General features: G+C 40.9%; 1 protein-coding gene across 2 annotated transcripts in view; it reads left to right on the top strand.

Moving 5' to 3' along the window:
* Nucleotides 1-3319: 3319 nt before the first annotated feature.
* ACER2 (alkaline ceramidase 2) overlaps nucleotides 3320-12688 on the top strand; it is a 46570-nt gene continuing 37201 nt past the window's right edge. For both annotated transcript variants that reach the window (XM_020967365.2, XM_020967364.2), the window contains exons 1-3: nucleotides 3320-3647; nucleotides 9496-9610; nucleotides 10430-10571. In XM_020967365.2, the coding sequence (XP_020823024.1) occupies nucleotides 3540-3647; nucleotides 9496-9610; nucleotides 10430-10571 (365 nt within the window). In that variant the 5' untranslated portion in view covers nucleotides 3320-3539. The remainder of the gene's footprint in view (nucleotides 3648-9495; nucleotides 9611-10429; nucleotides 10572-12688) is intronic.

Raw genomic sequence — 12688 nt, forward strand, 5'->3', positions numbered from 1 at the left:
GTAAATATTGCTCCTAGACAATTGTATCAGTAACATCATTGAATCCTGTTTTAATATCCTGTTAATATACACTGTGCTTATTTTATACTTAACATTTCTTTTTGTGAGTAGGAGTAAAAATTGCCTGTCCTCTACTCAGTTCACACACAATCTTGAATACTTTTGTTACTTTCTTTCTTTGGGAGAATCCCTAGATTTGTGAATCATAATTAGCATTGTCTTTGGCTGAAAGTTTGTTAACAAGCCCAAGATTATGGAAAAAAAGGCAGCCCTTCAATAGCAAGCAGTTTCTTAGGCACTGAACCTAAGTAAATTAAATTTGAGGGTACAAGACAGGGAGGGGTGAGTACCCCAGCCCCTCTGTGCTAAGCTGAGCAATCTCTCAATACAAGACATATTTATAGAAACATCTTCCTAGGGAGGTCTTGTACAACTGGTAAAGTAGAGTCACTGCCACAACTCTTGGAGAATAAATCATTTTAAGGAGCTGGTTTTTTTTTTCCAGATAACCAGGGATTTACCTCTTTTAGCACCAAAACTTATGTTTACCACTTGGGAGAAAAGTTTTTCTAAACACATATATATCCTGGCTCTTTCATTTGCTACCTGTGTGACCTTGGGCAAGTCATTTAAGTTTTATGAGTTTCATTTTCCTCATCTGTAAAATGAGAGGGTTAGACAAGAATCCTCCAATGGTATGCCCTACTAGAGTACATGTTAAGGGACAGACATGGGACTTGACCTAAGTACTTCAAAGCCTAACATAGCAATGAAATGATAAAGATGTAATTACATGTAATTTCAAAATTACAAAGTGCTTTGAGGAGGAAATATGAAACAGAGTACTGTACTGGAGAGTTGGGTTAATTGGGAAGGTTTTTTTGAAATACTAGTTGGAGCAGGCAAGTTTTCTTTCTTTCTGTAGTAAGGAAGTATTAACAGCTACAGTGGAGCCCCTAGACAGAGGTGTGAGAACTGTGTGAGGATGGGCTTAGGGCCTTTGTGCTGAAAAATGTCCATTTCATTTACTCTATGACACCCCCCAAATGGTGTGAAGTGAGGGTGGCCTCTTCCATGTTCTGTCTTGAGCCTAGAAACCAGAAGTCCCTGAAGCAGCTCAACACTTGAAGAGTACCAAAAGAGGACTCACAAAAGGCACTCAAAGGGGACTGGATGAAAACTGAGGTTTCTTCAGTTTTTACCAACACCACCCTGCCCTTCATGCAGAATGGGGCATTCATCCCCACCAAGAAGGAGAGAGTTCCATACCAATGGGCTTTGAGACAAGGATTACAGGTGGCAAACTTCTGAATCCCAAATCAGACACCAATACCCATTTATTTCCTGCATTCTCTCTTGTTGCCAAAACATCATCAACAACAACAACAAAAACACAAACCCCAACACTATATTGCTTGAAGTCAATACTTCTTTCACGATTTGTTTGTTTTGGAAGGAGGAAATTGGGGTGAGAGATGTGAGAGATCTCAACAGACTAAAACAATGGACCAAATAAATTAAGAGTTAATAGGCATAATAATAATAATAATGGTAATAAATAAAATGATGATAATAAACCTGTTCTTGTGTTAAAACAAAACAAACTGTTCAGGTAACAGATGGAAGGGATATGACCATAAAGTACTTCCTGGGAAATGGCCAAGAGGGTTTTAGTGAAATGCAGCTCAATGTTGTATTTTTATTTGTTTTTTTTTTTGTAGGCAATGGGGCTAAGTGACTTGCCAAGGGTCACACAGCTATGTTATGTGTCTGAGGCTGGATTTGAACTCAGGTCCTCCTGACTCCAGGGCCAGTGCTCTATCCACTGCACCACCTAGCTGCCCCTCAATGTTGTATTTTTAATAGTACCTCCACCACTACCAACCTTACCCCTGCCATTTTGATATTGGCTGTGGTAATAGTAGTAAGGTATTTAGTACTGGGAGATTATAGCCACTCTGTTTCTAGTGTGAACCACATTTCTGGATACCACATTTTAGGAATGGCATTGATAAATATTGGAGTCCCTCCAAAAGAGCACTAACTAGTTAGTGAAGAAACTAGAAATCATGCCATATGAAGACTAATGGAAGTAACTCAGAATTTTTAGCCTGGATCAGAAAAAAAAATAGGACAGGATACCTGTGGAATAGGACTTAAGCTTGTAGTGCTTGGCTTCAGAGAACAGAGAACTAAGGCCATTGGCTAGAAGTTACAGTCAGATTTTGAATGGAAAGAAGGAAAAATTTAAGGATCTGAACTGTCCAAAAAAGTCTTTGTCATTGGGCAGGGCCAATGATTTTAATTTCTCTGTGTTCTAGTTCCCTTATCTGTTGAAAAGAGAGGGGAGAGAGAGAGAGAGAGAGAGAGAGAGAGAGAGAGAGAGAGAGGTTGGATTAGAGCCAAGTGATCTCTAAGGGTATTTCAAGCTCTAAATCCTGTGATCCTAAGTGGAGTGAATGTGCTTCATCAGAAGGTGCTTTCTCCATTTCTTGAGGTCTTCATAGACCCTAGATGGCCATTTGTTGTAAAGGCTGTTGTAAAGGGTAGGGATTGATCTGGTTGATTCTGGAGACAGATGCCTCCAATTCTAAGATTCTTTTATTTTACAATGCGATATGGACGGCAAGTAGGCAGTTGTTTAAGTTGATATTAATAAAATGGCATTTTAAAAAATTTAAAAATTTGATCATAAGGATAATAATGTTTTGTTTTGTCATTGGCCCGGGACTATAGAGGAGGTAGAGGACCCTCCCCTCCTCCCACTGCCTCCTGCCGGTCCCCAAGAGAAGGAGGAGGCACCAAACAGTCTTTTTACAACAGCTCAGCTCAAACCCCTGCTCGTTGTCTGGCCTCTGTCTTTCTAGCCTACATCAATCCAGCAACAAGCACTCGTTAAGTGCTTACTATGAGCCAGGTAATGTGCTGGGTAGGCGCTGGTTATACAAAGACAGATATAGAAAATGTATACGAGTGTGTGTGTGTGTGTGTGTGTGTGTGTGTGTGTGTAACGCACCGGGGTGATTGGGAAAGTCCTCCATTAGGAGGTGGCTGGGCTGGAAGGCGCCTCAGGTGGTTGTCCCCAGCCCCAGCAGCTTTGAAATGAAAAGCGAGGAAAAAGAATAGAAAACCTGTCGCCTTATGGGTAGCCAGACTGCCCAGCTTCCCAGTACCCGGGCTAAGACCTCGGAGATGCGGGAGGGGAGTAGCGAGGTGGGCGTGCCTGAAGTGGCCGCCCAGTGGGTTGGGGCAGGAGGAGGGCGAGAGGAGGGGTCTGCGAGAGGGACGCATCCTACAGGCGGAGAGCTGGAGACTAAGCTTCGGAGGCCGAACATCCGGCCAGCTGGGAGGGCGTAGGGGTGGGAGATCAGCGTAAAGGCACAGCTGCTGGTTTCGGGGGTGGACGCGGCTTGTTCCCAGCTGCGGTGCCCAGCTTTGGCTTTGGAGCCGCCAGCTGCTCAGCTGAATGATACACGGAAGAGGGGAGAGGAAACATCTCCGCCCCGGCCCCAAGCGCAGCACAACGGGCGGCCTGGACCATGAGCGCCGAGCATTTCTGGGACCAACTGCGGGCGGGCAGCTCGGAGGTGGACTGGTGCGAGGATAACTACACCATCGTACCGGCCATCGCCGAGTTCTACAACACGGTGCGGGGAGCCAGAGGGGGTGTGCTTGCGCGCGTGGGTCCGGGTGGGTGCGTGAGTGTGTGTGTGGGGGGGTTTGGAGGGGGTGGTGCGCGGTGTGCCTGGGCACGCGCGTCCGCGAATGCACGCGCGTGTGTTAGTCTCTAAGTAGGCTTATCCGTGACGTTCTCTCCTACCTTTCATGACATCTGGTCTTATCCTTCTCTGCAACCTCTTTCTGTAATTTTCTGCTAGTCACCCGAATGCCCTGGGCTGCCCAGCCCTACGTCACTGAGGAGCTGACTTGCAAGTTCACGGGTAGATTAACTTGACGCTTAGATCCACTGGGCGATGGTAATAAAACTCTGAAAAGTTTCAGTAGCCGACCTCTGTGCCCCTTTTAATACATGAACGGACTCTCAGTGACGCAGTCCCATCCTACTAGGTGACTTTTATTATAAACGCCTGCGTCTTTGGAGTCCTGGGAAAGGAGGAAATGGGGAATCCCGAGAGCACTGGACTGGTTGGAATTGCCACGGACTGGGGCAGTTACTGGTCAACAAGTCAGTATTTATCAAGCACCTCCTATGTGCCAGGCACTATGCTAAACGCTGAGATATGAACAAAAGCAAAACGAAGGCAGGAAGAGAGAGTAAGTTGCAGTGAGAATGAGACATTCCGAGCTGAGCTTGTTGCTTGAGATTCAGACACTGAGCTTGATTTCCACAGCATAGTTAACCTCTTGTTTATCTTTTGGCTCTTCTAACACAGAAAACAGAAATTCCAGTGGAGTGTTTAAAACTTATGTGTTTGATTTGATGTTGGTTATGGGTTTCATAGAGTACTAGAATAGTAGAGCTAGAAGGGGACTGCTACACACAGGGCAATTGAGGCCCGTAGAGGTAGACACAGCTAGTGAGGGGTAGAACTGGACTTTTCCGTGTTCAAAGAATCCGTGTTCAAAGCCCTAACGTTCTACACAAACACACAGGATCTTTGTGACATTGGCAATACCTAAGGAAAACACTATACAACCTTCACAATGAATTGTAGTTTAATATAATTAGATGGCATCAATTTAGTAATTCTAGAAGGATGTTCATATAACTATGGGTAAACAGAGTAGGATGTTGTATTGAGCATCAGTTTTGGGCACAGGGTATGACAGTAGACTCTGTTTCATCAATAAGAACAAAGCACACTTCTTGATTAATTTTCCCTTTTTTGTCTTATAGAGATAACAACACTCGCTTTTCACAAGGGGTAGTATGAAAAGAAACATTCTTTGAACTTTGAAAGACAAGAGAGGCACCTACATACAAAATAATACCACAGCACACCAAAAGACCATTCAACTACATACAGAATAATATCATGGCACAATACACCAGAAGGCCTAATAGGCAGTGAAGCAGAAAGTAGAATAATTCCCCCCAGGGAATCTGGGACTGGTGGTTATGGTAGACAGTCAGTATAAGGGCTTTTAGCCAAAGGAATGCAATTTGTGTATTTCAAGTTTTCCACAGTTGTGCTTTTCTCTTTCTCTGTGAATATTTGAGATAGTTTGCTAGTAGCATTGTTTTGTTTTGTTTTTCCTTTTTAAGCTAATCTCACTGGAGATGGATGAAATTAGTGCACATCTGAAAGAATATATTTTAGAAAGGCTAACAATGTTCTCTAACTCAAGTTTTTTGTGGGTGTGTTTTATTGTTCAGCATATTTATCATTTTCAACATTTGCTGTGCTATACAAGAGAGGTTATGAAAGTCTTTAGGTCTGGTAGGATCAGTTAACATTTGTGGAGGGGAAGAGGCTTCCTATCACCTTTGACTGATGAACAGAGAGGACCAACTTTGGCACTCATTTATTAAACAAGCTTTTGTCTATCTACCTACTTACCTATTTAACAAGTTTTTATTGAACATCTCCTCTGTCCAACCCTGTCAAAGTCCTTTAAAGCAAGCATAAGAGGCTTAAGATACGGTCCTTGTCCTTGGGAAGCAATAAAAACTTGCTGAATTTGAATTCGGGGAGACAAAATTGCGGCGCTTGTTATAAGCAGAGAATTCCAAAACAATGTTAACCAAGTAGTTAATGGTAGTATAGAACAGATTGTACTTAAGGAATTCAGAGTAAAGATGATTGTAGGATGGGGTTAGTTTGCCAGCCCAGAAGGAGGGTCATATTTTGATAATGGGAGAGTTCATTGTCTCATCAAGTCAACAAGCATTTCTTACTGTTTGCTGGGTTCTGTGCTAAATGCTGGGAAAGAAATACAAGCAGAAAAAAGACAGTCTCTTTCCTCAGGGAACTTACTTTCTAATGGAGGAAGACAACATTTGAAACTGAAAATTGTATAGAACCTGGAGGGGAATGAAGAAGTAGCTGGCCTGGATCAACTGGTGATGTTGTTCAGTTGTGTCCAGCTAGTAGTGAAGACTACACCATTTGGGGTTTTCTTGGCAAAGATACTGAAGTGGTTTGCCATTTCCTTCTCCAGTTCATTTTCAGATGAGGAACTGAGGCAAACAGGTTAAGTGACTTGCCCAGGGTCATACAGCTAGTAAGTGTCTGAGGCCAGATTTGAACTCAGGAAGATGAGTTTTCCTGACTCCAGGCACAGCACTCTGTGCACCATGGCACCATCTAGTTACCCCTAGTTGTCCTGGGTACTTGCCTTAAAATGGATGTTTGAGAGAAGAACTGGCCTATCAGAGGAAACCTCAAGGATGGAGTGTGCTTCCAGTGTGAGAAGGTTTCTGGGGCAGAATGAACTCCAGAGTGAGCTACCAGGTCAAGAAGCCTGCCCACAGAGTTGTGGGCAAAATGAGTTCCCGATGAAATGCTCGTGTTACTATGGGGCCTTCAGCTGCTCTGGAACTATCGCAGCTAGTATTATGCAAATGATTTGAGATTTCCTTGGAGACTCCTTTCACTCTTAGAATTTGTTTAGTTAAGCTCAAGGGAGTTGCTTGAGGCCCAAACTGATCAAGTGCCCGAGATTAAATATATAGCTAGTGCTGAAGCAGGATTTTAATCCAAGGCTTTCTGACACCCTGCCAAGTACCCTATCTTCCACACTAGCTGCCTCTCACAGCAAAGGTGATGTGTGTGTGTGTGTGTGTGTGTGTGTGTGTGAGAGAGAGAGAGAGAGAGAGAGAGAGAGAGAGACAGAGAGAGAGAGAGAGAGAGAGAGAGAGAGAGAGAGAGAGAGAGAGAGAGAGAGAGAGAGAGAGAGAGAGACTAAAGGGATGTAGATGTAGGAGTATCCCTAGCAGCTCAGGAGATAAGTGAGATATGTAACTACATAGGCTAGTGATGTCATAAGTCGTAAGATTTAGATTTTGCTGGAGAAAAGATATTAATATTAACTAATACTCTACTTTGAGTGTAGGCACTGGTCTGCCACATGCAGTTTTATTGAATTTATCTTTAATGTACAAGCCATTGTCATAGTTCTTATGCCTTCTGACATGACTCTTTGCTCCAGGAAGATTTCAGGTAACATTTATAAGAATCTTGAACCAGGAAAAATGTCTTTAAAATATGGCCTGGGTTATTAGCATCCTAGAATTGAGCAACCATATCTCTATTCCCTTCTTCTGCGACCACTTTCCTGGAGGAATCAATGGTGTTCCTCTCACAGATTTATATTAAGTGCAGTGCCTGTACATCGTAGGTGCTTGATGTTTATTGATTGATTGCTATTGAGAATACCAAATGAAAAGGTAAAGATTTGAGTGCCCCCTTTGGGGTAGACCCTAATCTAATCTCTTCATGGAGCAGAGGGAAGAGATTGCTCTTAGATGGTTCTGTGTCCTGTTACGTACTGGGAAGAGGAAAAGCAATGTTATCATCTAAATTAGAGGTGGTATTGTTCAGTCGTTTTTCATTCACATTCTACTTATTGTGACCCTGTTTGGGGTTGTCTTAGCATAGATGCTGGAGTGGTTTGCCATTTCCTTCTTCAGCTCATTTAACAGCTGAGTAAACTGAGGCAAACAATCAAGTGACTTGCCCAGGGTCGCACAGCTGAGCCCAGATTTGTACTCAGGAAGATGAATCTTCCTGACTCCAGGCCTAGTGCTCTATCCACTGCACTACCTGGCTTTGAGACTAGAGTTACTTTTTTGTTAAATTTTGTTAAATTTCTGGTTATCACCCTTATGGTTATTTTGGTTAATTTACCTAGAAGTGTCCTTTACCCTTTTGTTCCAGCCTATCCCATCCGCCTTTCTAAGGGGCTTCTCCCAGGAATCTGGAAAGGCTTTAGAGAAAAGTATAATTTTTAATATTTCTAAAGGAACTAAGAAGGACTCTTTTATATGCTTTCACCATATGGAAGAGATCTTATCTGTCTCATCAAACCCTTCCATTATAACAGATTAGGAAACTAAGGTACATGATGAAGTCCCTTGCCCAAGGTCACATGGATACTAAGTAGCAGAGCTTTGGCTTTTGCCCATACCTGCAGACTACATTGTACTCCAAAGACCACCCTTAAATATTCAAGCCACTCACTAGTCGTGATGGGGACACCTTAGCATGTGTATGAATGGATCTATGCAAATCCATCTCCACCACTGAAAAAAATAGTTCAGAAGTTCATCTGTGCCTTACATTAGTGGATCATTAGTTATTTCCCAGTTACCCACACTACTGTTGGCATGGATAATTGAAAACCTGCACTTAAATAAAACCAGCAGCAAATCTTTCCACCTGGGGTGGAGCCATGGTCTGGTTTCCTGCCACCCGTTAGCCCCATAGACCAGGAAAGTCCTTTGAAAAGTGGCTGCTTTGATCGTTTCCCCTTGTCTATGTGAGAGTTCATAGTGTTTTTCATGTTTTTTTTTAAAGAGCAAACGTCCTTTTTCAATTTCTAGGTGTCTAGAAAAATCATTATGTTTTTAAATTTTGTGGCTTTCTCATGTAGTTCTACTTAAAACCATCATTCTTAGGAAGTAATCAAGTTGATTCTCTGAGGGAGTCCCACAAATACATTATAACTTAGATGGATTACTTTCTAACTCTAGTGACCCGAACAATTTACATGGGAAAATTTCCACTCAGTAGCAGACATACTTACTAGATCTGTGTCTTCACTGTTACTTTCTGGCTTTCCTGAATTTCTCTCATAGTTTCTTCCTCTTTTTGTTTTCAAGATTGACTCTTAATTTTGCCTTTTCCTTTTTGTACACAAATGTGTTTAAAAGGAACAATAGAGACCAGTAATAGATCTTGTTGGTAGATCTTCCAGGCAGGAACAGTCATGTAATTTCCTGTATTATTCTAGAGTATGTATAAATGTTATTTTAATGTTTTTCAAAATTGAGCTCTCAAATATCCTTTTTTGAGGGGAATAATAATGGGAAAGGAACAAGCATTTATTAAGTATCTTCTATGTGGCAGGCACTATGCTAAGTGCTTTATTAATATTATCTCATTTGAACTTCTTTGACAATGAGCCCAGTGCGCTATTGTTAAATCGTTTAGTTATGTCCAGCTTTTAGTAACCCCATTTTTAATGGGGTTTTCTTGGCAAAGTTACTGGAGTGGTTTGTCCTTTCCTTTTCCAGGGTCCCCATTTTACAGTTCAGAAAACTGAGGCAAAGAGAGATTAAGTGACTTACCCTGGGTTGTACTAGTAAGTGTCTGAGGTTGAATTCAAATTGAATTCAGGTCCTCCTGATTCCAGGCCCAGCACTCTATCCACTTCAACAGCTAATTGTCTCAACTAGCAGGTAGATACATACAGATATGAAAAGGGAGGGATGGGGTGAGATCTTTCCACAATATATTTCAAAATGCATTTTAAACACATTGTTTTCTTCTCTTTTATTTAATATGCATCTTTTAATTTTATTTTTTCCAGATCAGCAATGTCTTATTTTTTATTTTGCCGCCCATCTGCATGTGCTTATTCCGTCAATATGCAGCATGCTTCAACAATGGCATATATTTAATATGGACACTACTCGTTGTTGTTGGTAAGTTAATTAGTTTGTGATTAGCCTTTCATGCACGACCTGAAAGGGAGGATGTTGAATTCTGCATACTTCCTGACCTCCTTTGGACATAATGTTTTGTAAACTCAAGCAACTCTGACGTCTAGAAAACTTTTTTGTTCACTTGCTTGAAACACGTTCAAACAAAAGTTACAGAAACAACTGAGACTGTCTGGAACTCTCAGGTTTATATAACTCCTCTCCAGAGTTCTGTTACTTGCTGGTGGTAATTTTCTGGGAAATTCTGAGAACAGAGTTGTGAGAAACATTTTTTTTCCCAGTACTGTTTTTGTTGCTAGTGGACTTTAAAATAATTGTATAACTTTGATCTTTCTGTGTCCTATGAACCATTTGTATAATAGTTTCTCTTAGCTTACAGTCCTTCATTGAACAAAGTTCTGGATAAGGGGGAGAATGTTGATGCTTATCACCTCTCCATTTCTGTGAAGGCCCTGGTATATTTTGGATATGATAGATTGTGATTAACTATGAGCTTAGTAATACACTGATATTTACATATTTGAAACATACATGAGATGTATTTATAAATTTATATGCATTTATAGACATATCCATAAATGTACTTATAGACAATGGCCTGTATTTATGGATTTTTTTCCTCTAGTTTTCATCCTGAGAGACATGTGCCATCTGTGAATTAGGTGTCAGCATTATTCTTTAAACATGAATAATTTTTAAAAATTTAACTTTTTTCAATTAACAAATCTGTTCTCTCTCTCCCTCTCTCTCATCTCCCCCTCCCTCCTCTCCCTCCTCTTCTTCTTCCTCTCTCTCCTCTAGGAATTGGATCCGTTTACTTCCATGCAACACTGAGTTTCCTGGGTCAGATGCTTGATGAACTTGCTATTCTCTGGGTATTGATGTGTGCACTGGCCATGTGGTTCCCCAGAAGGTACTTACCAAAGGTCTTTAGAAATGACAGGTAATAAATATGTCCTCTTCTAAACATTGTGCCAGTCATGGGCAAAGGAATATTTAGTGAGAAATAAAGCAATGAAACCCTACCTTTACTGAGCAAATATTAGTAAGTATTTAGTTAATATGATAAATACAGTGCCTGACCATTTACATAGATTGATAGAAACGCCATCTCTACAACCGATGAATGGCAACACTCTCATGAAAAGGGAAGTAATTAAACAATGAGAAAAAGAAACCAGATGTCTTCCCCATTGAAGGAGATCCAGGCATTAGTCAATAAGCATTTGTTGTTCTTATTTGTGGTGCTGTTCATTCACCTGACTCTTTGTGACGCCAGTAGCACACCAGACCCTTCTGTCCTCCACTGTGTCCTGAAGTTTGTCCAAGTTCATGTTCACTGTTTCCATGACACTATCTATCCATCTCATCCTCTGCTGTCCCCTTTTCGATTTTTCCCAACATCAGGGAGTCCTGCCTTCCAAGGAGTCCTGTCTTCTCATTGTGGGGCCAAAGTATTTAAGCTTCAACTTCAGTATCTGCCCTTCCAATAAATAGTCTGAATTAATTTCTTTTTGTATTGACTAATTTGATCTCCTTGCTGTCCAAGGGACTCTCAAAAGTCTTCTCTGGCACCACAATTGAAAAGCATCTATTCTGTGATTCTCGCCATTCCTTAGAGTCTAACTTTCATGGCCATACTTTGCTACTGGAAAAACCATAGCTTTGACTATATGTACCTTTGTTATCTCTGTTTTTTAGTATGCTATCCAGATTTGCCATAGCTTTCCTTCCAAGGGGCAAGTGTACTTTGATGGCCGCAGTTGCCATTTGCAGTGATCTTTGATCCCAAGAATGTAAAATCTGACAGTGCTTCTACTTATTCTATTTGCCAGGAAGTGATGGAACCGTTTGCCTTGATCTTAGTATTTTTAATCGTAAGCTTCAAGCCATGCCTTTCTTTTATACTCTCCTCTTTCACCCTCGTCAAGAGGCTTCTTAATTCTTCACTTTCTGCCATCAGAGTGGTATCATCTGCATATCTAAGATTGTTGATATTTCTCTTAGCAACCTTAATTCCAGCTTTTGATTCATCCAGCCTCACATTTCACATGATTTACTCTGCATATAAGTTAAATAATGTGAAATAGACAGCCTTGTTGTGATCCTTTTTTAATCTTAAACCAATCAGTTCCTCAGGAGACAAGTAAGATGATCTGATACTCCCATCTCTTACTTACCATATTTTGTGATTCACACAATCAAAAGCTTTAGTGTGGTCAATGAAGTAGAAATAGATGTTTTTCTAGAACTTCCTTGCTTTCTCCATAATCCAGTGAATGTTGGCAATTTGGTCTCTAGTTCCTCTGCCTCTTTGAAAACTAGCCTGCTCTTCTAGTAACTCTTGGTTCACATATTGCTGAAGTCTAACTTGCAGAATCTTGATGGCATGTGAAATGAGCACAATTCTTTGGTGATTTGACCATTCTTTGGCATTGCCCTTCTTTTGGATTGGCGTATAAACTGATCTTTTACAATTCAATGGCCACTGTTGAGTTTTCCAAATTTGCTGGCATATTGAGTGCAGCACTTTTACAGCATCATCTTTTAGGATTTTAAATAGCTCAGCTGGAATCACCTCCACTAGCCTTGTTGTTAGCAATGCTTCCTGAGACCCTCTTGACTTCATTCTCCAGGATATCTGACTCTAGATCAGTAACCACTCCATGGGAGTTATTGGTGATATCAACATCTTTTTTTGTATAGTTCTTTTGTGCATTCTTGCCACCTCTTCTTTTTTTAAAATTTTTATTTAGTATTTTATTTTCCCCTAGTTACATGTAAAAGCAATTTTTAACATTCATTTTTAAAACATTGAGTTCCAAATTCTCTCCCTTCCTCCCTCCCCACTCCCATTGAACTGATTCCACATAGGTTATACATGTGTAGTCATGTTGTGAAAGAAAACATAGACAAAAAAAAATCCTCAAGAAAAACAAAGGAAGTAAAAAAAAAAGTATGCTTCAATCAGTATTTAGACACCATCAGTTCTTTCTCTGGGGATGGATGGCATTTTTCATCATAAGTCTTTCAGAGTTGTCTTGAATCATTGTGTTGCTG

The sequence above is a fragment of the Phascolarctos cinereus genome, unplaced genomic scaffold, assembly GCF_003287225.1.
Source record: "Phascolarctos cinereus isolate Bilbo 61053 unplaced genomic scaffold, phaCin_HiC Scaffold_4;HRSCAF=312, whole genome shotgun sequence".
Classification (NCBI taxonomy): domain Eukaryota; kingdom Metazoa; phylum Chordata; class Mammalia; order Diprotodontia; family Phascolarctidae; genus Phascolarctos; species Phascolarctos cinereus.